General features: G+C 41.6%; 1 protein-coding gene across 6 annotated transcripts in view; it reads right to left on the bottom strand.

Annotated features, from left to right (window-relative positions):
- LOC120935641 (E1A-binding protein p400-like) overlaps positions 1-23,378 on the bottom strand; it is a 290,514-nt gene that overhangs the window by 4,579 nt on the left and 262,557 nt on the right. For all 6 annotated transcript variants that reach the window (XM_040347697.1, XM_040347694.1, XM_040347700.1 and 3 more), the window contains 8 exons: positions 21,729-21,941; positions 20,370-20,415; positions 14,012-14,121; positions 13,479-13,677; positions 13,201-13,355; positions 12,876-13,121; positions 9,446-9,611; positions 2,511-2,638 (listed from right to left, as the gene is read on the bottom strand). In XM_040347697.1, the coding sequence (XP_040203631.1) occupies positions 2,511-2,638; positions 9,446-9,611; positions 12,876-13,121; positions 13,201-13,355; positions 13,479-13,677; positions 14,012-14,121; positions 20,370-20,415; positions 21,729-21,941 (1,263 nt within the window). The remainder of the gene's footprint in view (positions 1-2,510; positions 2,639-9,445; positions 9,612-12,875; positions 13,122-13,200; positions 13,356-13,478; positions 13,678-14,011; positions 14,122-20,369; positions 20,416-21,728; positions 21,942-23,378) is intronic.

Raw genomic sequence — 23,378 nt, 5'->3', positions numbered from 1 at the left:
CTCTAGAGGTGGGAACCCAGATGAATATCCTCAGTTGCAGACAACTCAGGTGCAGGCAATGCACTTAGCAAAGCAGGAACAAAAATTGCCCAGCTATGACTAAGCACTAGTTTCAGTGCGAAACGCGTCAGTAGTCAGGTTTTATTTTATGTTGCTGTGATTTGTAGTGCTGTCCTTCTTTTAATAAAGGCTACAATTTTTTAAGAGTGCGGCTGTCCAGAAACTATTTTTGTTCCTGCTTCCCTAGTTAAAGTCGTTGTAAAATGTAATCCGTTTTTTAAAAAGATTATATAATGTGCAGTGTGTCTCCTTTTGTAACTTTATTGTGGAAAATACCTTAATTTTCCACAATAAAGTTACAATAGGAGACACACTGCATATGATATTTAATTTTTTCACAAAACGGAATACAAAATTTTACAATGACTTTAACCAAGGTTAATTTTTGGAATTACGAAATGTCATAATGCTACAACCACTAAAATCATCATGACATGACTAATGAGTAAATGTAGATTATTGTTCATGCCATAAATAAGACATCCCCTGAAAATGAGTCCTAGTGTGTTTTTTGTAGCCAAAATAATATAAGACCCAGTCTTATTTTTGGGGAAACACGGTAGTACCATATTCTACTCAAAGTTTCAGGCAGGCTAACCAGAACACCCCCACAAAAACACGAACCTGCAGGTTGTGGGGAGAAAAGACACATCTTGTTCCATCTCCCACATAGCAGTGGCCATTACCTAAGTAACACATGACAAACTTTAAATAATACTACATATTGATTATGTAAATATTGACCTTATGGGGGATTTACACAGGTCTGGGGAGTGAGTCTGTCACAAATATGATTGTGCATTGTAAGTGATGTCTTAGTTTTTTATCATATAAGCAACAATGTCACTGAACATCAAAACAAAAAAAAACATATGTGCTTTGGTTCAGTCTGTTTAAACACTTAACCCCCGGACCATATTGCTGGCCAAAGACCAGGCCACTTTTTGCGATTCAGCACTGCGTCACTTTAACTGACAATTGCACGGTCGTACGACGTGGCTCCCAAACAAAATTGGCGTCCTTTTTTTCCCACAAATAGAGCTTTCTTTTGGTGGTATTTGATCACCTTTGCGGTTTTTAATTTATGCTCTATAAACAAAAATAGAGTGACAATTTTGAAAAAAAATAATATTTTTTACTTTTTGCTATAATAAATATCCCCCAAAAATATATATATAAAAAAAACTATTTTTTTCCTCAGTTTAGGCTGATACGTATTCGTCTACATATTTTTAGTAAAAAAAAAATCGCAATAAGCGTTTATTGATTGGTTTGCGCAAAAGTTATAGCGTTTACAAAATAGGGGATAGTTTTATTAATATTTTTTTTTTTACTAGTAATGGCGGCGATCAGCGATTTTTATCGGTACTGGGACATTATGGCGGACACTTCGGACACATTTTTGGGACTATTGGCATTTTTATAGCGATCAGTGCTATAAAAATGCATTTATTACTATAAAAATGCCACTGGCAGTGAAGGGGTTAACACTAGGGGGCGAGGAAGGGGTTAATCATGTTCCCTGGGTGTGTTCTAACTGAAGGGGGGGGGGGGGTGGACTGACATGGGGAAATTACAAATCGCTGTTCATACATTGTATGAACAGACGATAGGTCATTTCCCCTCCTGACAGGACAGGGAGCAGGTTAAACAGCACAGTTCTTGTGCTGCCTAATGTGTCCCTTTCTATGCTGTAAAAAAACCTGGTTGATCCTGCCTGTTCCTGTGCCCCCCTATGTAAACTGACCACAGTATTCATGGATTCTGATCCATGATACTGTGGTCAGTTTATGTGCCTATGTCATCCTGCTGCTCTCCTCCCTCTCCCCCTCCCGTCCTGCTCTGCCAGCTCCTGTGTGTGAGGCTGTGTGCGATCTCTTCCCCTCCCCTCCTGCGGCTATTAATATCTGGCAATAAAGTCAAAGAAAGATTACTGTCAGCCCCTCTGTTTTACTTAAGCTATACTACACTGTGTACATGTTTGTATAAAAGTATGCCTTAAAATACTTGTTTAAGATCTTTTCTGGTCAGTCACGTGACCTCTGGCTGCTCTCCTCCTCCAATCTAAGGGCTACAGCGGAAGGGGCTGAGCCGACAACACATCGGTCACGTGACCTCCCAGTTGATGTCAGAGGGGATCTCATCTCCTCCCACTGATCGGGGGATGAGAGCGGCCAGAGGTTATTTAACCAAACAGAAAAGATCAGAAAGACGATATTTAGAGGCATAATTTTATACAAACATGTAAACAGTGTAAGTAGAACGGAGGGGCTGGCAGTAATCTTTCTATGACTTTACAACCGCTTTAAATACAGTCGCAACATAGCATGTCAATATGTCAGAGAGCAGCACTGTCAGTACACTTGTTTAAATTAATAAATACACTTGATTAAATAAACACAAGCATGACCTACATACAAAGTGGACTGGTGAGTGTAAAAACACATTACCTTCTGTTGCTGAACAGCAGCCTGTGCAGGAGCCGCCCCTGACTGTAGAGCTTTTTGCTGCTGTTGTTGCTGCTTTAGTTTTAGAAGTTGCTGTACATTTAGGGGTTGAGCAACCACTGTCTGTCCACCTGCAGAATGAAAAAAACAATGCTGCACAAACTATATATGACAGTAAACGGACATGTCACTAGGCTGATGGCCTTCCCATGTACGGTATATTACAAAAGAGCTAAAAAAAAAAAAAAAAATTGTTTCTCTTTTACTGTGCTAAAAATAATGGAACATGAGCACCTTAAATAAAGTTCAATCCCCGTACTGTACCTGAACTGAGATTAGGGAAGCAGTACAACACAACTGCTGTGTTAGTAAAAATAAATAATGGCCTACATAGGCAAGAAGCAAATATTTACATATAACATTACAAACTAGTATCAAGAGTTCAGTAATGGCCATACCTTCTTTTCAAACCCACTCTAGACAAAACTATACATTTTTCGTTTTGGATAGAATAGGGGAGGGGTAGAACTACTGGTAGGTTTTTATTGTTGCCTGAAAGTCCACTGTGGAGAATTCTCCTCACTGTGTGTTTCAGTGACACTTCTGTGACACCAGAACAAGAAATAAGGGACCATATAACCCTAATTTTGTACAAAAACAATTGAGAGTAAACCAAGGAATGAAAGGCAGGGTGGCCTGCACCCTATACTGTACTTTAAGGTATGGGATTTACTGGTAGATCAAAATTCCTCTTATTCTAATCATACAGTACAGGGCACAGGCACAATATATGGCATGGGACATCCCCAAGCAATGACTAGGAAGGGTGTGAAACAATGAGGCAAACAGAACTGTGACAACAAGGGTCAGAAGACCCAACCCCAGAGAGTCGCTTTGAGCACCTTGTGGCCAAAAGCTGCATCAGCAAAAGATTGGACATCCACCTGGTAAAACGTTGAAAATGTCCAGGCGGCAGCCTTACAAAACTGGACGACAGAGTCGAGGTCAGAAAACAGGACAAAGAGTGAATGCGTCTGTCTGATTATGTATATAGAGGAATTTTCTAAGGATGCTTAGGATCAGGGCATAAGGATGGGAGGACAACAATCTCGCTGAGGTGGAATGCCAAGACCCCTTTTGAAAGAAAGAATGGCTTTGGGCATAAGACAATCTTGTCATTCTGAACTAGGAGCACAGCTGCCAGTTCAGAAACATGTCTGGCAAACATCATAGCAACTAATGCCGCGTACACACGACTGTTTTTAATGTCATGGAAAAAACAATGTTTTTCTCGCCGTGATTCTTGTCAAGCCTGCCTTGCATCCACACGATCGTGAAAAAAAAAATACTCGAGCAAAGCGCGGTGACATACAACACGTACGACGGCACTATAAAGGGGAAGTTCCATTTGGATTGTGCCACCCTTTGGGCTGCTTTTGCTAATTTTTTTTGCTAATTTTGTGTTAGTAAAAGTTTGGTGAGAGAAGATTTGCGCTTTTCAGTCTGTTACAGCGTGACGAATGTGCTATCTCCATTACAAATGCTAGTTTTACAAGAACGAGTGCTCCCATCTCATAACTTGCTTCTGAGCGTGCATGTTTTTTTCCTGTCGTTAAAGCCTACACACGACCGGTTTTCACGACGTGAAAAACGACAAGGAAAATTAGAGCATGGTCTAAATTTTTAATGCCCATTTTTCACATCGAGAAAAATGCTCTGGAGCCTACACACGATCGTTTTTAATGACCAATTTCAAATATTGAATTTTTCTCGTCATGAAAAACGGTCGTGTGTATGTGGCATAACAGCTACTTTGCATGAGAGAACCTCTAGGGGAATATCTCTGATATGTTGGTTGGTTTCTGCAGGGCAGAAAGAACCAAGTTGAGATCCAAAAGAAGTACATGGTGCTGCAAAGGGGGGCTTAATATGAGATACACCTTGAAAAAAAGGGTTTTTACAAGGGAGTGCAAAGCCAGAGGCCTTTGAAAAAGAATGGATAAAGCTGAGAACTGACCTTTAAGAGCACTTAAAGTATTAGGGTGAAAATGTAGGACATCGGTCCTACATTGGGTCCTACTTCCCTCCGACTTGAATGAACAAGATTGGATTTTGCTCCGACTTTGGTCAAAAGAAAAGTCGTACTTTCTCTATCAAAACAATCCCAGTGTGACATAAATTCCTTTTACTGCTGCTGTAATCACTATGTCGGACGTCACAAGTCGAATGGTTGGGACAAGGATCCTACGTTGATCCGACTTCAATAATATTCAATGAGCTGAAGTAGGACCAAAGTAGTGCAGGAACCTTTTTCAAAGTCGGACCGACTTGTGTCGGACCAGTTAAGGCAGCTCTCATAGGGAATCATTGATTGACACGCAACATGTGCTCCCAAACATGTGCTCACACTGGTACAACATTTGTTGTACCAGTGTGAACCCAGCATGTTAGAGCAGAAAGGTGCTTTGTGTTTTGACAACCTAGGGGCTCCTGAAGAAGGTAATTGTGGGACCTTTCGCTGTGGAAGTAAAACCTTCACTCCCATTACCTCTTTGATAAACTGGTCAAATGCCTCACCGAACAGACGTCTTCCTTGGAAAGGCATAAATGTGAATCATCTTTTGCAGGCAGCTTCAACTGTCCAAACTTTTAGTCATTGGATACTGCAAATGTGAATGGAGATTAAAGCCATTCTGCAAATGTGTCTCATGACACATTCCAGGGCATCTACATGGAAAAATAGAGCAGAAGGAAACTGATGTAATGGCTGTGTAACTACACAATCCTGAAATACAGGATCATGTTGGTTGTTTATTGTACTAGTTTAGTTAGCTACAGTTTGACATACTGAAATTGCAGAAATAGCTGGTCGCAGGGCTAGGCCTGCAAGACTAAAGAGAGCTTTTAAGAATGTCTCAAACTTTTTATCTGCAGGATATTTGAAAGAAGGAGCATCTTCAATAGGAACAGTGAGATGTTTGTTTGGGACAGATGGCAGGATCAACTACATGAATAGTGTCACAGTTTGAGATCAGGCTTGGAGGCCAGTGGCTGTAGTAGTATAGAGGTTCACGCAGTAATCAGCTGGATGAATACACAAGCAGATCCCCTTAGAAGATGACGCAGGCTGTGTGCTAATGACAGGTTGCAGCCCTCATGATAGCCCCACCAGGACAACAGCAAGTGAGGATTAGGTAGCAGATAGGAAACATGCAGAAGCATAGTCAATGAACAAGCTAAAATGTCCACACACCATACAGAGAGCTGTCCAACATTTCATGTTGCACAGTGAGAAGAGCCACAACCAGATGCCGCAGAGGTCCTGGCTGTGGCGCTAGTTCACAGATCAAGTGTTGGCAACTAGTCCACTTTTCCACAAAAAATAATTCAGTAATAATTTTGGGGGTAGTGAAAATTCTTCCAGGAGTGACCCAGTGTTCACAGACTGTACATTCTATCTATTAATGAACAGGCCATGTTCTGCAAGGTTTTGTAAGTCTCTTTGAGCACAAAGGGGCATGGTGGATGGTAGAGAGTTAGCTTACAAAATTTCAAGGCTTTTTCTGAAAGAAGCAATCATCCTTTGAAGGTTCACAAGCATGTTGCATGAATTCTTCAATATAGTGACAACCTTGGTGAGAAAAATCTTCCACAGCTTCCTCCATTACTGCCTCACTATCATCTGCTTCCTCTAGGACTGGCATATCAAGATCTGACTCCAGGTTAGAAACAAGAGTAAGAGAAGAAGCATGATGTTTTTGGGTCCTGGATCATGCCCAAAATCTGTCTGGGGAAATGTGACGTGCAGAGAATTCAGCTTTAGTCATCAGAATTTTAATGTTAGGCAGAGTGAATGTTCACGTGTGATTCTGTACTGATCCCCCTTTGCTTGGTCTCTGCCATAGCTACAAGTGAAGGCATTCCCTTATGGGGTACTCATGGAATAGGATGTGGAGTATAGAGTAAGCGTGTCCATAAGGAGGTGTAAAAATATAACCCAGGTGTAGAATTTTGCACCAAAAGGGTGGGAGAAAGTGCCTCAGTATCTTTTACGGGCTCTAGGCAGAAGTGGCGTTAAAGTGTGCAACCAGTGGTGTAATGTAACACATAGCCATCCACCTGAGAATGAGCTCTGACTTAATTTTAGCATCAAGTTTAAAAAGTTTGCATTGTGAAACGAACACTTTTCAAAGAAAGCCCTTGTCAGGGACATGTTGACCATAGTGCAGCAGATGTGCAGAGGCAGAGGCTATTACGCATGTGTGGGCACAGTTCCAATTATATCCCTCCTGGCAGGCATGTCCACGTGTCCGGGCGAACGCCTATGCACCTATGTGCGCGTGAGTATGCGCACATCCCATTAGCATTGGTGCCAATTGCAGTGTGTAGTGATAGCAGATGCACTAGGGCCTTTGTTGTCCGATCTGCAGCTTTCCCCCTGTATCATGTTCCAGTGCCTGCCCTTGATCTGATTGTTACCTGGCTTCCTGACTCCTGATTCTCTCCACTCCTGACCTCAGCTTGCTTGACCCTGATTCTCTCCTACTGCTGCTGGATTCTTTGTTGCTAAACCTTTGCATGAACTTGACAATTCTGATTGATGTTTCTGATCTATCTGATCCCCTTTGTATAACCTGACTTGTCTTACTTTGCACCAGTCTCTTCCCCTTGCTACAGCCTCTACTTAACTGCATCCACAGTACCCAGCACCTGCAACCTACCTGCATCTACAGCACCCCTGCATCCATGAGTGCCTAAATCCACAGCCACCAAACGCAGCTTCACTACCTCTGCATCATGTTTTCACCTGCTAAAAAGAACATCCTAGGCACACCTACCTCACCGTGCTCTCCCGGCCGCTGTTGCAAACTCAGTAGTCCTTAAACTGGGGCTGTAGAAGAGGCCTTCCTCTGCTCGTCAGGCTCTACCTGAAGGTACATGACAGCCCTGTTTTTACAGGAACAGTCAGAGATACAGGGTGACACTGTCTTAGCTGATGCTGGACTGCATATAAAGTCCAGGCTTCGCCCATCGCAGTGGGAATACCCCCGAAAGGGAAATTCAGGTACTGGGTTCCATGGCGATGGTCTATGGCCCCAAACCTATATAACAACCTAGCTAACTTGAAGTGGTTGTAAAGCCTAAACATTCCCTGAATTCAGGTAAGACGTGTTCCAGTACCTGCATCGCCCCCTCATCCCTCCTTACTTACCTGAGTTCTCACTCAATTCAGCGCTGTGTCTGTATGTAGTAGCTCTCATCCACTCTTGCAGGCTTTGCTGAAGCAGTGGAAGACATTGGTTTAATCTGCTGTCAGAGCGAGGGGCAAGGCTGAACTGTGCTGTCTGTGTCTATGACTTGGTATTGATCCTGCAGGTGTGTCACCATATAAAGTGGCTTCCCATGGTGGCACACCGAGAAGAGGAGGAGCCACGAGCGCACAGAGCAGGTAAATAAAAAAGTAGACTTCACAATCACTTTAATGCATTGCACCAAGGTGAGTGCCCATTAAAGGGCATCCTCACAGTGTGAGGTCCAGGTATGAATTTCAAGGTTTTACTGAGGTTGCTATGATCCAGATACACTGCTTGTATTTGGACATTAGAAGATAGTTAGGATTTAATGGAAATAACAGAACATAAAATAATATAGAAAAATAATAAATGAGTTAAGCTAAGGGTGATTTTCTCTGGAAAGGAGAAATGATCCATCACATTCAGACATCAGCACAGAACTCAAGGTTTACAGAGGTTATGCAAATTTGGATGCATTGTATACATTTTAGGTATTATAATACAAGGAAGGAGAAGACTGAAGAGATGAAGCTAAGTTGGGTGATTTCCATGCAAATTTCTCATGGAGTTAAATTATAGGGAAAGGTTATTGGGGTGGCGTGCAAGAGGTGTATGCTTGAAAGCTTTGCCAGTACCCTATCACTTCAACGCAGGATTCTATAACCCAGGGTCTATGAATAATTTTCTTGTTTCCTGTACTGTACGATTAAGATAAAAGGGTTACTATTTAACATAGCAGTACTGAAGAAAATATGTTCATCTTCCTAGGACACTAGCAAAACCTGGGGCATGCTGGTAGTAGGTGGGGTTATCCTAGGCTGCCCAACAGTCATTGTTTGCCAGTGTCCAAACCTCCTGTGTGCGGCAGTATAATCTGAAGAAGGTCTCCGTCCCAATTTGAGAGCTTTCCCATCTTTTTCTTTGTCACTAACCACAGGTCACCAGGGCAGGAAGTAAGGGGAATTAATTCTCCTCCATGAGCATACAAACAGTAAGGCCCCGTACACACGACCGAACATGTCTGCTGAAACTGGTCCGCGGACCAGTTTCAGCAGACATGTTTGGTCGTGTGTACGGCCGACCGGACAGGTTTACAGCGGACATTTGTCCAGCCGACCGTTTTCCAGCGGACAAATGTTTCTTAGCATGGACCGTTTTCAGCGGACAGTCCGTCCGTGTGTACGAGGCCTAATAAAAACATGACTGATGAATGGCTAGATGTATTGGTTGCAAGAATGCATTCTGACTCAAACTTATTTTTCAAGCCTTAACGTAAATATAAAGGTTTATCAGCAGGAAAATATGAAGCTAGGAATAAAAATAAAAATGTGAAACCAGCAAAGAAAGTTAGGTAGGCCATTCACACTACGAATTTTTGCAGGAAAGAAATTCACACATTTTCCCATCAACACAGACAGTGCTGACAAGGGAATCCCTCCTACTGAGCAATTGTCTGTTCCCGGCGAGGGGGGGTTGGGGGAAGACGAGGAAAGCATTCAGCTTGCCCATTAATAGTTTGAACCTCTGTCGGTTTCTACTGAACCGGCCAATAATCGAACTGTGTAAGGCCGACCTTACACTTTCATGTATATCATATCCAACTAGTTAGCTAGTAAATGTATACCGTAATTACAGAGGCATTACCTGCAGCTTTTTGGGGCTGGCCAATAGCAACGCTAATTCCTGCTACAGTGACTGGAAGGGTGGTCACTCCTGTAGATGACACAACTGCAGACACCACTGGAGGCTTAGCTAGGGCCACTTGTGCTGTTTGTCCTGGTTGAGCCTGGATTGGCCCCTGAGCCTGAAGCTGTGAAAAGAAAACCAGATAAAACACAAGGTGAACTGCAAGAATTACAATAGATATCCAAAGACTCTGGCTGTTTTTTTTTCTTTGCTACACTTAAGACATGGCTACTGTTACTGATTATCTGGTTCTTATGTTGACAGCCACTCCCTCCACTCCCCAGTTTAGCAATCCAGTGGGCACTGGAGGGGTGGGGCGGGGCAGAGCAGAGAGTCGGTAACCAACAGTCACCTCTCTCTGGTCAGAGCAGAGGGGAGAACTGAGTGATCAGCGATCTTTAATTCCTTAATTCTCCATGCAGGGGCAGCGTACGTAGGACAGATTCTGCATCCACCTAGGTGAGTATAAGGTTTTTGCTGTAAACCCAATATTTTTATTTTAAAGTAAATCTTTCAGCCATTTTAAGCTTTTTTTTGTGAGGGGGGGGGGGGGTTTATTTTTCTTATTTATGCAAAAATAACAACAACAAAAAACAAAGGTTTCCACCACGCAGGACTCAATAAAAAACAAAACTTTTCCCCACAATACACCAACCCATTCCCCCACCAGGTACCACCCATGAAGTACTTCCATGGCAGATGCTATGTGTCCCTCAGGAATAAAGAATAATATTTTGACATAAAAGAAACAATCAGAGGCATAAATGCAGTTCCCCAATATCCAATATCATAGACAATCACAACTTGTCCCTCCAGGGGAGGGCACCCCAAACAATGAGGGCATGAGGACCAGAGATATAAAAGACATCAAGAGAGATTATTATGCACTAAATGAGAGATAGAACTGTAGCTTAATTCAGACATTTTTAGCCTAACAGCAAGTACAAGTGTCTTCGGGTGACTTTATTAGCAAGAAAACTTTGTTCTTACGCTCTCATTTAACTTAAAGGGTCACTAAAGGAAAAAAATTGTTTTGCTGAAATGACTGTTTACAGGGTATAGAGACATAATAGTTAACTGATTCCTTTTAAAAATGATTAAAAATAGATAAAAACCAATCATATAATGTGCCTGCAGTTTAGTTTCGTTTTTGCTGTTGTTTCCTGGTTCTCTGATGTACAGAGCCAGAGAACCAATAGAGGGCAGTGATGGTTTGTAAAACAAAACTGGATTGGTGCTGAGGGGTTTTAGACACACAGTAATCACACCTCCTTGATTAGTGACCACAGAGAGAAATCTCCCAGTACTGTGGTTATCAGGAAACAGACAACCAGGAAGTGTCCAGAACAGAGAGGAATTACAGCAACATCAAAGCAAAAACAAACAATGAGGACATGAAACCAGCACTGCAGTAAGGTAAAGGAAGCCATTTAGCTAAAAAAAAAATCCTTTAGTGACCCTTTAATTTTGTCACTAGGGGATTTTTCTCCTGAGGGGTTTAAGCCATACTCAATTGTCTGAAAGCTATCCAGTAATAATTATAAAACAAAATATTGCAGCACTAAAATTCAAATGTGATGAAAATAAATCAACGAATACGATGATGAAAGAATGACCACTAAGGTGCAAGTCCACAGAGGTAATCCAAGTATCTGTGCAATCACATAGAAGTTTATCAAGATGATAAGTCCCACATGCCATGAAGGGAGCAAGAAAGAAGACAGAATGGATGACACCGACCAAAATCAATAAGCCCGGCTTACCAGATAGTATGCGAGTCAAATAAGAGCAGTTAAATAAGAGGTATATACGATAGCCAAGCCAAAAGATCCAACTCTCCTTGATTCCTCTCCCTATCACTGGATGACCGGGTAGGGTGGAGGCAGATGACCATGAACCAGAAAGTATAGCCCTCAAAACGTAACTCCCCCGTGGGGTGAGATTAAGTCACCAGGCATGTAATAAAGAAGTAACTGAGTCTCTTCACAGTAAAGCTGATGTGTGCTGGGTATGAAATGAATACAAGGAATCATCAAATATTCTTGATACGGCCCACTCCTCCGTACTCTACTCGCTGCAAGATTCAGGATTGTGCTGCATGTGGCTTGGTACCCTCCATGTTTCAATTCAGATCAAGAATAATGCTATTATTAGAGGGTCACCCATTCTGTATTCTTTCTTGCTTCCTTCATTGCATGTGGGACTTCTCATCTTGATAAACTTCTATGTGATTGCACAGATATTTGGATTACCTCTGTGGACTTGCACCTTAGTGGACATTCAATTGTCATCTTATTCATTGATTTATTTGTATTTTCACATGTTCATCACATGTTTTGAATTTTAGCGCTTTACTATTTTGTTTTATATGTATTTGTATGTCACGTGTCTGGACATTGTGTACAGCTGCTATTTGTTTTATAGTTTATCATTTGCGTGGATATATTTTCAGTTTAATAGTATCCAGTAATAATGCCCATTCTCTGGAGAAAATGATTTCTAACTTATGCTGAATTTCAGAAACCATGTGGTGTCAGCAACAAATGTGTTAATTTGTTAATGTGTCCCTTTGGAGCCCCATGGAAACTAGGGCCAGGCTGTACATGAAGCCTTAGCTTCTGCACACGTCAAGATGAAGCACCACCCCCTTCTCAACCTAAAGACCCGCACACAAAAACCGAAAATATGAAGTAAAATTTCGTCCGACGAACGAACTGTCGATTTTCAGACTTTTAGTATGGTCCTTTCGACAGCCGATACCGTTATTTCGTCCGACAAAAGCTGGATGTGAAAACTATAAATTTTTTGACGGATGTGAAAACAACGTCCGATTTTCGTATAATAAGTAGGGTTTTTGTATGAAAAAAATCATAAGAGCAAGACTGCGCATGCTCAGGAACTAAAGAATACATACTAAACTATTCAACACATTACATCACTTCTGAAGTTGTATTAGATCGTACGAGAATATTCATATGGTGAGTAACCTCTTCACTTTCGACATGAGACTAGCATGCAACAAAATACGGACGAAAATTTGATTGTGTGTACGAGGCTTAAGCCTCATCTTTATAATTTTATTGTCAAATGCAATAGCCTTTACCACCCACTCTACTTATGGCATTTGACAGATTGTGAACTCTGTGGTAAACTTAGATATATGCCCCCCGCCGCTTTCCCACCAGCAGATAGTTCATAATTAATCACCATCCCTTCTGAGAGGAAAGTGGAATTGGCCACAGTATAAACCCCTTTGATGCAGCACCAGTAAGAAGCTACTGAAATCCAATGCCTTGAGGGAAATATTTGGAAATTTAACAATAAAATAGTATTTTATTAAGAGAAAAAATGTCTTCCTCTAGCATACAATTAAAGCCTTAAAACTTACCAGCCGAGCCACCTGTAAATTAGCAACAGTAGCCCCTGTGAGCACAGCACCACCTCTTGGTGCATTGACTGCAGCAAGCTGCTGAGCCTGTTGCTGTGGCTGTGCTTGCTGCTGGCCCTGTACTGGTGCTGCCTGTGGTCCTCCCTGCTGAGGCTGCTGTGGCTGTTGCTGCTGCTGTTGAGATGCTGTTTGGGATGTCTGTTGTGGAATCTGCATTTTCTGTTTCTGTAACTTCAGTAGCTGCTCCTGCATTTTAATCAAGAGAAAAATTGGTAAAAACCAGTCTAATAGTTTTTTTAAACTCACAGTATTCTGACTAAAGTACCTGGGAGAGTTTGCCGACAGCTTTGATTTGCCCAGGGGACTGAGCCTGAGCCTGAATCTGAGGAACCTGAACCTGGGCAGCTTGCTGCTGCCGAATAAGCTGGAACTGGGCTGAGGCAATGGCTTTACTGGCCAGCTGAACTCCAGCAGTTGTAGCTGAAAGACATATATAAAAGTAAGACTGCAAAGCACACAGAAAATTATAACAAAGGTTCAAGGGACTGGAGGATTCTCAACATTATCTGAGATAAATGGAAGGATCAGAAAGTAGCTCCATACCTGTTGTTACCTGTGTAACAACTGACCGGGCCTGCGTCTGCACAGGTGTAATACTGCTACACACCACAGTTCCACCAGTCACCGGCGTCACTGCTCGCACTCCCTGATTTGTTGCTATAGTGACCATCTCAGCAGCCGTGGCAGAAGTGGCTACAGCTCTCTGCTGTGTATGCACAACCTGCGGAGATCCCCCAGAAGCCTAATGAGAAGATGGATAGCAATTAGCTCATAATCAATCCTGAACATTAGAAAACAGTACGTTTGCCAAAAAGGCATTCTTTTCTAAGTACGGAATGTGAAAATCTGTTGGCAGGGAGCAGGTTCAATTTGCTTGTTCCAAACGGCAATCTGAGCAGATTTAGAGGGAAAATAACCTGCATAAGGGCTTCCAATCATTACCCAAACAAAACAAATATTCTAGCAATTTTATAATGTAGTGACAATGTCAGCTAGAGCTTAATTTTAATTAACACCCAGAATTAAGGCCATGTACATATCCTGTCTGTATTTTAGTAAATTTGTGTGTTACTTACAGCAAGTGTTCCAGGTATAACAGGGGATCCCAACCTCTTATTGATGGGCTGGAAAGTGGCAGAAGGTACACCCGCAACTGTGTTTACAATAACGTTTCCACTGACAGCCGCTGTAAATAAGATATTGGTATTAGAATAACATATTTCTAATAATTCCGCAGATGTAAAGCGCAATTTTTACACTGTAAGTTATATTTTAAAAAGCATTCCAAATACAGTGCATTGAAAAAGTATTCATAACTCTTGAAATGTTCCAAATTTTTCCATGTTACAACCAAAAACGGAAATGTATTTTATTGGTATTTTATGTTACAGACCAAAACAAAGTGGCACATAATTGTGAAGTGGAACGAAAATGATAAATGGTTTTAAAATTATTTTTCACACAAATATCTGAAAAGTGTGGTGTACATTTGTATTCAGGCTCCTTTACTCTGGTACCCCTAACTAAAATCTAGTGGAACCAATTACCTTCAGAAGTTCCCTAATTAGTAAATAGAGTACACCTGGGTGCAACTTAATCTCAGTATAAATACAACTGTTCTATGAAGCCCTCAGAGGTTTGTTAGAGAACCATAATGTACAAACAGCATCATGAAGGCCAAGGAACACACCAGACAGGTCAATGATTTGGGTATGTCTCTACCAGCTTTGCACATCTAGAGAGACATTTTTGCCCATTCTTCTTTGCAAAATAGCTCAATCTCTGTCAAATTAGATGGAGAGTGTCTGTGAACAGCAATTTTCAAGTCTTGCCACAGATTCTCAATATGATTTAAATCTGGACTTTGACTGGATTACGGTAATGCTTTGATCTAAAGCATTCCATTGTAGCTCTGTCTGTATGTTTACGATCGTTGTCCTGCTGGAAGGTGAACCTCCACCCCAGTCCCAAGTCTTTTGCAGACTAACAGGTTTTGAGCTAAGATTGACCTGTATTTGGCTCCATTCATCTTCCCGCCAATTCTGATCAGCTTCCCTGTCCCCACTCAAGAAAAGCATCCCCACAGCATGATACTGCCACCACCATGTTTCACAGTGGGCATGGTGTGTCCAGGGTGATGTGCAGTGTTAGTTTTCCGCCACACATAGGGGGTTATTTATGACAGGCAAATCCACTTTGTACTACAAGTGCACTTTCAAGTGCAGTCGCTATAGATCTGAGGGGGACATGCAAGGAAAATAAAAAACAGCATTTTTGCTTGCACATGATTGGATGATAAATTCAGCAGAGCTTCCCCTAATTTTAGAGCATCCCCTCAGTTCTACAGTTAACTACAGCGACTGCACTTACAAGTTCATTTGCAGTGCACTCGTAGCGCAAAGTGGATTCACCTTTAGTAAATGACCCCCGTAGTATTTTGCTTTTAGGCAAAAAAGTAAACTTTTGGTCTCATCTGACCAGAGCACCCTCTTACACATGTTTGCTGTGTCCCCCACATGGCTTCTCGCAAACTGCAAACAGGACTTCTTATGGCTTTCTTTCAACAATGGCTTTCTTGTTGCCACTCTTCCATAAAGGCCATATTTGTGGAGTGTACGACTAAAGCCCTGTACACACAATCGGTCCATCCGATGAAAACGGTCTGATGGAGCGTTTTCATCGGTTAACCAATGAAGCTGACTGATGGTCAGTCGTGCCTACACACCATAGGTTAAAAAAACGATCGTGTCAGAACGCGGTGACGTAAAACACAACGATGTGCTGAAAAAAACAAAGTTCAATGCTTCCAAGCATGCGTCGACTTGATTCTGAGCATGCGTGGATTTTTAACCGATGGACGTGCCTACAAACAATCGTTTTTTTTCTATCGGTTAGGAATCCATCGGTTCAATTTAAAACAAGTTGGCTTTTTTTTTAACCGATGGATAAATAACCAATGGCACCCACGCACGATCAGTTTGGACCGATGGAAACGGTCCATCAGACCGCTCTCATCGGTTTAACCGATCGTGTGTACACGGCCTAATAGTTGTCCTGTGGACAGATTGTCACACCTGAGCTGTGGATCTCTGCAGCTCCTCTAAAGTTACCATGGGCCCCTTTGATGTTTCTCTGATTAATGCTCTGCTTGCCTGGCCTGTTAGTTTAGGTGGACGGCCATGACCTGGTAAGTTTGCATTTGTGCCATACTTTTTCAATTTACGAATGATAGATTGAACAGTGCTCCGTGAGATGTTCAAAGCTTGGGATATTTCTTTATAACCCAAACCTTCTTTAAACTTCTCCACAACTTTTTCCCTGATGTGTCTTGTGTGTTCCTTGGCCTTCATGATGCCGTTTGTTCACTAAGGTTCTCTAACAAACCTCTGAGGGCTTTACAGAACAGCTGTATTTATACTGAGATTACAATTACACACAGGTGGACTCTATTTACTACTTTATTAAGTGACTTCTGAAGGCAATTGGTTCCACTAGATTTTAGTTAGGGGTATCAGAGTAAAGGGGGCTGAATACAAATGCACACCACACTTCAGATATTTATGTGTAAAATATTTTGAAAACCATTTATCATTTTCCTTCCACTTCACAATTATGTGCCACTTTGTGTTGGCCTATTACACAAAATCCCAATAAAATACATTTGTGTTTTTGGTTGTAATATGACAAAATGTGGAACATTTCAAGGGGTGTGAATACTTTTTTTCTTTCTCTTTTTTATGTTGTCAGTAAGTGGCCTATTTGTAATATGTTTAAAAATGTAATAAAAATAATATTAAAAAAAGAAAGAGCAGGTTTTGCTGATAATAAAAAACGAAATCAACCTGGATATTTTGGGCCAAATCCTCAGCCAGGCGGCGTAACTTAACTTTCAGCAGTTAAGTTACACTGACTTAAAGTTTTTACCTAAGTGCCTGATCCACAAAGCACTTACGTAAAAATTTCAAGCCGTGTAAGTTAAGTGCCGCCGTCGTAAGGCGTTCCTCCTCTCCGGGGGGCATTTACAATTTAAATGAGGCGCGCTCCCGCGCCGGCCGTACTGCGCATGCGTGTGACGTCATTTTCCCGACGTGCATCGCGCGAACGTAATTGACGCCGGGCGGCTTTGTGGATTGCGACGGGACACTAAAGTTGCGACGGGTGAAAAGTTACAAATTGCCGTGGAGTTCTCCCTCGGGAATGCATACCAAATGCCGTCGCTTGAATGGGCCTTTACAAGGTGTGACTAACTTTACACTTTGTAAAAGCAGCCCTAGTTTTACACCAGGCAAACTAACACTTACGGCGAAAAAACTAGGCACAAAAGCTTTGAGGATCGCCCTAAGTGCTAATTTGCATACTAGCAGAGGCATTTCGACTCGAAATGCCCCCAGTGGCGGATGCGGTACTGCATCCTAAGATCCGGCAGTGTAAGTCCCTTACAGATGTCGGATCTTCTGCCTAACTTAGGAAAACTGCTTCTGAGGATCAGTTCCAAAGTTAGAACCAGAGATACGACGGCTTACGCCGGAGTATCTCTTTTGTGGATTTGGCCCTTTATTCCTATTGCATGCCACTCTAGTTTCCTCAACAGAGGGCTAAGATGTTTGAGCTCAGGCAGGGCCAGTCTATCAGTGCATCAGCCTCTAGCTCTAGGTCAGACCCAGATTTTTGGGCAAGCTTGAGTCCATTCATATTGGAGGAACCCCAATTTTGCAGATGTCTCAGTGGCACTTTTGGTCAGGCGGCAGCAAGATTACCTGGGAAAGTGAACTTCTATAGTGAGTTTGGATCTGCTTTATTGATCTGCTGAAAATGTGACTGACAAGAGAGGATATATTGCCTTATGCCTAGTACACACGAGAGGATTTATCCTCCTCTGGCGGATTTTGATCTCCTGGTTGTACTAACCAGGAGATCAAAATCCCCGCGGAATTCCGTCCGCGGTGACGCGCCGTCGCCGCGATGATGACGCGGCGACGCTGTGATATAAGGACTTCCACGCATGCGTCGAATCATTACGATGCATGCGGGGGATGGATTCGGACGGATTGATCCGGTGAGTCTGTACAGACCAGCGGATCAATCCGTTGGAATGGATTCCAGCGTATAGATTTCTTAGCATGTTAGGAAATTTTTATCCGCTGGAAATCCATCCCCGGGGACAAAAATCCGCGGAAACAGATCCGCTGGATTGTACACACCAGGGGATCTATCCGCTGAAACCGGTCAGCGGATCAATTTCAGCGGATCGATCCTCTCGTGTGTACGGGGCCTTAGACATACCTCAGATATGAAACATAAACAAAGCGTATTCTTCTACAGTAGGGGGAAATTTAAATCAATAAGTGTCATTTCTGTCTGCTGCTTCGTTTTGACAAGTTTTCCTGACATCATGAGAAAAATGGTGACAGAGGAGGGAGCTCCAGCTGATTGACAGCCTCAGCTCTGTTACTTAGGGGGTTATTTCCGAAAGGCAAATCCACTTTGCACTACAAGTACAAACTACAAGTGCAAAGTGCACTTGAAATTGCACTTGTAGTTGCTTTTCGTAAATAACTCCATGTGTCTCTTCCCTTTAATCAGCTCTCAGACTTCTCCTCACTGAACTCTGCAGAGGGTAACTTCAGCTCTCTGGCCCCTTTTTTCTGGACTCTCAAACAAGATTATAAATTTAGCACTTTGAACAGATGTAGAAAAGACTTCAGATAGACAGGTATAACTTATGTAGGAGGATTTGTTTTATCTCTGTGCATCACCTGAGGATAAGGTTTACAACCATTTTAAAGAGAACGTAAACCCTCTAAAACATTTCTTTAAAAAAAAAAAAAACCTGCAAGAGAAAGGCATAATGAGCTAGTATGCATAGCATACTAGCTCATTATGAATTCCTTACCTCAGATCGAAGCCCCCGAAGCGACTCTCGTTCCTCTCCTCCGGGGCCGCAATGATACCCAAATGACTTCCGTGGTATCGCGGCTCCGGCGCTGTGATTGGCCGGAGCCGCGATGACGTCGGTGACGGCGCGATCGCCTTCATTAACGGCACTCTTAGTGCGCCTGCACCGTTGTCTACAGTGTGCATGCGCCATAGACATCAGTGCAGTCTTTTCTGCAAATATCTCCTAAACGTGTAGGTTTAGGAGATATTTTTTGCACCTACAGGTAAGCCTTAATATAGGCTTACCTGTAGGTTAAAGTGGTCTGTAAGGTTACCTGAAAAAGTCTGAAAAAAATCTGACTGTTTATTTTATGTAATTTACACATTTGCATTCAAACAAATTCAGACTGTGGACTAAGAGCGTTTAGGAACAAGACTTATGTACTTCAACTGCAAATCAGCAGAAAAAGGCAAATTAATATAAGTTCATACTATAAAAAGAAAACATTCCAAATATTTCTGAATGCAGTTGTTAATGCAGCAAAAAAAAAGAAAAAAGAGAAATGTGTATGGTCACTTCCATGCTTATGGAAGTACACCTGTGAAATAGCTTGCATAAAATCTCTTGGTGGAAATTGTTGAAAGGCTTATACATTTATTTTTTTCAAAAAATATGTTGGATTTAACATTCTTTATGTGCATTGTTAAATCATAAGAAAGGAACATTTGATAGAAGTGTCATTATCATGCTACTGAATGTTTTGTTTAGCATGTTAATGCCTTCACGCCAACCGTACACAAATATGCACTGGACTGGGCTTTTTTCCGTGGGGCTTCATATTCGTGTATCTTCCTTTGTGCTCATGGGGAGCCCTGAACCCTGTACTAACACATCTCAAAAACTGTGCTTGGGAATTTAGTTTACCCTTAAGCCTCGTACACACGACCGAGGAACTCGACGGGCGAAAGACAAAAGTCGAGTTCCTTGTGAAGCCGCCGAGGATCTCGGCGGGCCGAAATTTCCCATTGAACAACGAGGAAATAGAGAACATGTTCTATATTTGGCCCGACAAGATCCTCGTCGGTTTCCTCGGCCGAAAGTGTACACGCGGCCGGGTTTCTCGGCAGAATACGGCTCCGATCGAGTTTCTGGCTGAATTCTGCCGAGAAACTCGGTCGTGTGTACGGGGCCTTAGGCTGCCGAGAAACTCGACAAGGCAAGTTTCTCCATTCCCGTCGAGGAAAAAGAAGACATGCTCTCTTTTTGGCTCGACGGGATCCTCGACAGTTTCCTCGTCGAAAAGTGTACACACGACCGGTTTCCTCGGCAAAAAAAAAATCCCAGCAAGTTTCTTGCTGGTTTTTGCCGTGAAACTCGGTCGTGTGTACGAGGCCTTAGGCATGAGGGGGTTAATTAAACTTTAGGAGATACCTACACATTCTGTGCCCACCACTGATTTTTCCAGTGTGCTAAGCTTTTTCTACCAGAATAAAAAAAATGCACCTTTTCTAAGTGCTTTTAGCACAATAACGAATATATTTTCTCAGTCTCCTTACCAGCTTGTATGCTTGCTCCGGTTACTGCGGTTTTGATGGTTCCAGCCTAAAAAACACAAATAATAATTAATGAATAATCTATTGAGTGTTAAAACATATATACTAACTCTAATATATTGTATATTCTAAACATTTACAAAAGTTTAAGGGGACAAGCTTATACCACCAAACCTTTCACACTAAAAAGTGAAGCGACGGTAAATCCTGAACTGAACCCTCTCTTCACATTGGGGAAGTAGTTTGATGGATTGTTTTGTTTGGTTTTGTGTTCTATATGTTGTATGAGCATGAGACCTGTTGGTCTTGCCCCTGCGTGGGCTACAGCTGTATGTGAAACTGAAAAAAATGGAAAAATACTAATGCGCTACCAAAAAGTGTTGATGTAGAGTGCTATTTAATAAAGTGCTAAGTGGAAATATAAAAAGCAGCTAAAACTTCTGTAGTGTTGCCAGCACCAATAGAAATGTGTATATGTGGTGAAGTAGCGCTAATTACTAAACGCAATAAACAATAAAGTGCTAATGAGCAAAGATATAAATAATCCTCAAGTGAATAATCATATAAAAAAGTAAAAAATTAATAAAAAAAGACAAGAATGATCCAATAAAGTGCATCACAATATAATGAACATCACACCAAAACGACAGCCGAATAAAAATATTTTTCAATAAAGTCCATTTGTAAATGTGCATCCAAGGAAATCTGATAGTAAACAGAAAAACCCAGTTCCTTATTCAAAATGAAATCACCTCCTGGGCGAACAAATAGGGATGCACTACTAGACCCATTGGGGTCTTTTCATAAGGTGAGAGGCTAGCACTACTGGGGGAGGATTGTAGGACACCTTTACATCTCACTTTTCATGTGCAATTTGGACTCCCTTACCTCTCCCTTTCCCCTCATCCCTATTTGTTTGCCCAGGAGGTGATCTCATTTTGAATAAGGAACTGGGTTTCTCTGTTTACTATCAGATTTCCTTCGATGCACTTTACAAATGGACTTTATTTATTGAAAAATATTTTTATTCAGCTGTCATTTTGGTGTGATGTTTATTATGTTGTGATGCACTTTATTGGACCATTCTTGTCTTTTTTGTTAATTTTTGACTTTTTTTATATGATTATTCACTTGAGGATTATTTATATCTTTGCTCATTAGCACTTTATTGTATGTGAAACTGAAAATTTAATAAAAAAAGATTAAAACAAAAAAAAGTGAAGTGACAAGTTACTTTGAACACAAATGCCACATCCCTCTTGGCCACTATTTATTCACACCACTTCATCTCTATTATGACCTGATACTCATGATGGATGGCAGTAATGCAATCTGAAAGTAAAACAGTCAGGTGGAACTTACCAGAACTGCAGTGGTTGGTACACTGGTGCCAACTGGACTTGCAACTACCGCCTGTGGCTGCTGGACAACTTGTGTTTGGACCACTTGTTGCTGAGGCTGTGCTTGGGCAGGCTGAATAGCTGGAGCTGATGGTTGTTGACCATTCTGGAGTGGCTGTTGCGGAGCCTGTGGACCAGCTTGCTGCTGTGCCCTGTGGTGTTGCTCAACTAATGCCTAAAATAGAAATGTTATCATTGTGCTTCTGGATGCATTAGGATTCAGTCCAATACACTGTAATTTAGAGGAACAGTTCACCCATAAGTGGTGTTGGAAGGCATCATGGTTTAATATCATATTTCTGGAGTTTCACTTCCTGGTTAATACAGCCAGGTGGCCTAAGTTGGAAGTTGCAAGTTGACCCAGCAGGGTGTTCTTAACAAGGAATCATGAATGAATGAATTCATAGCAGGCCTCCTGATGGAGGTATAGGGGTAGAGGAAGACCCCTGAAGAGATGCAAATTTAAATGTCCTGTTACATAACATCAAAGGGCCAACAGTCACTGAAGATGACCCAGGTCACATAGCGATGATACATGGACGAATGCTGCTCCTAGAGGCCAATACAGCAGGATTCACAGAAATATAATATATTAAGAAGGTCTACCTATTAACTACTTTAATTCGTCAGAAACCTAGAGGGGCTAGGAAAAGGGGTTGGGTCTAGACGGTGTACGATTGGAGTTTAAAAGTGTTCACCGAAGGAAAATCACTCTCTTGGCTCTCTTGCCTCATGACTCTCTCTTGCTTCTATTAGCCTCATGGCTCTCTCTTGCCATTGATGTTTTTTGTATTTTATATGCTCTGTAATATTTACCTTTAGTATTTTTATGTTAGCATTTCCTATTTTCTTGGGAAATAAATAAGACGTTGTTTTACTAAGCAATGTGTTTGTTTTCATAGCTAACCTTATATCATTGTACTATCACCAGTGATTATAGCAGAGCTTTGGTAGTCTAGCTAAATATAGGAATAGACAAGTTAATACATATATGGAATAAATAGAGGGAATCCATAACCACCTGGGTAATATTTAGTTCAATATTTATTCCAAGTGGTATGTGACTTTTTGGCAGACATCAGTGGGGCTGAATCAATCTGCTGACTTTCTCATTTCCAATATCAATTTCACAAAGATTTAGACTCTGGTGTTACCAATAGTTTTTTTAAAAGCCGATGGGTGACTGAATCAATGTACACCCCTAATTTAAATATACATTTTATAAGGAATGAACTTTTGATATGTCCATAACAAGCGAGCATATAATGTATAATACAGTGTGTAATACAAAGTAGAGGTAACATTCTTCAAATTAACCTTATAACATATTAAAAACAAATATAGCAACTAGAAAACAAATACATTGGGGTTTATTTACTAAAGACAAATCCACTTTGCGCTACAAGTGCACTTGGAAGTGCAGTCGCTGTAGATCTGAGGGAAACAAGGAAAATAAAAAACAGCATTGTTTGCTTGTACATGATTGGATGATAAAATCAGCAGAGCTTCCCCTCATTTCAGATCTTCCCCTCAGATCTACAGCAAAGTGGATTTGCCTTTAGAAAATCAACCCCATTGTGTAGTTATGAACTGCAAAAGAGGCAAAATTCCC

This window comes from Rana temporaria, chromosome 1, assembly GCF_905171775.1.
Source record: "Rana temporaria chromosome 1, aRanTem1.1, whole genome shotgun sequence".
Lineage (NCBI taxonomy): Eukaryota > Metazoa > Chordata > Amphibia > Anura > Ranidae > Rana > Rana temporaria.
This window is presented reverse-complemented; position numbering and strand designations above follow the sequence as displayed.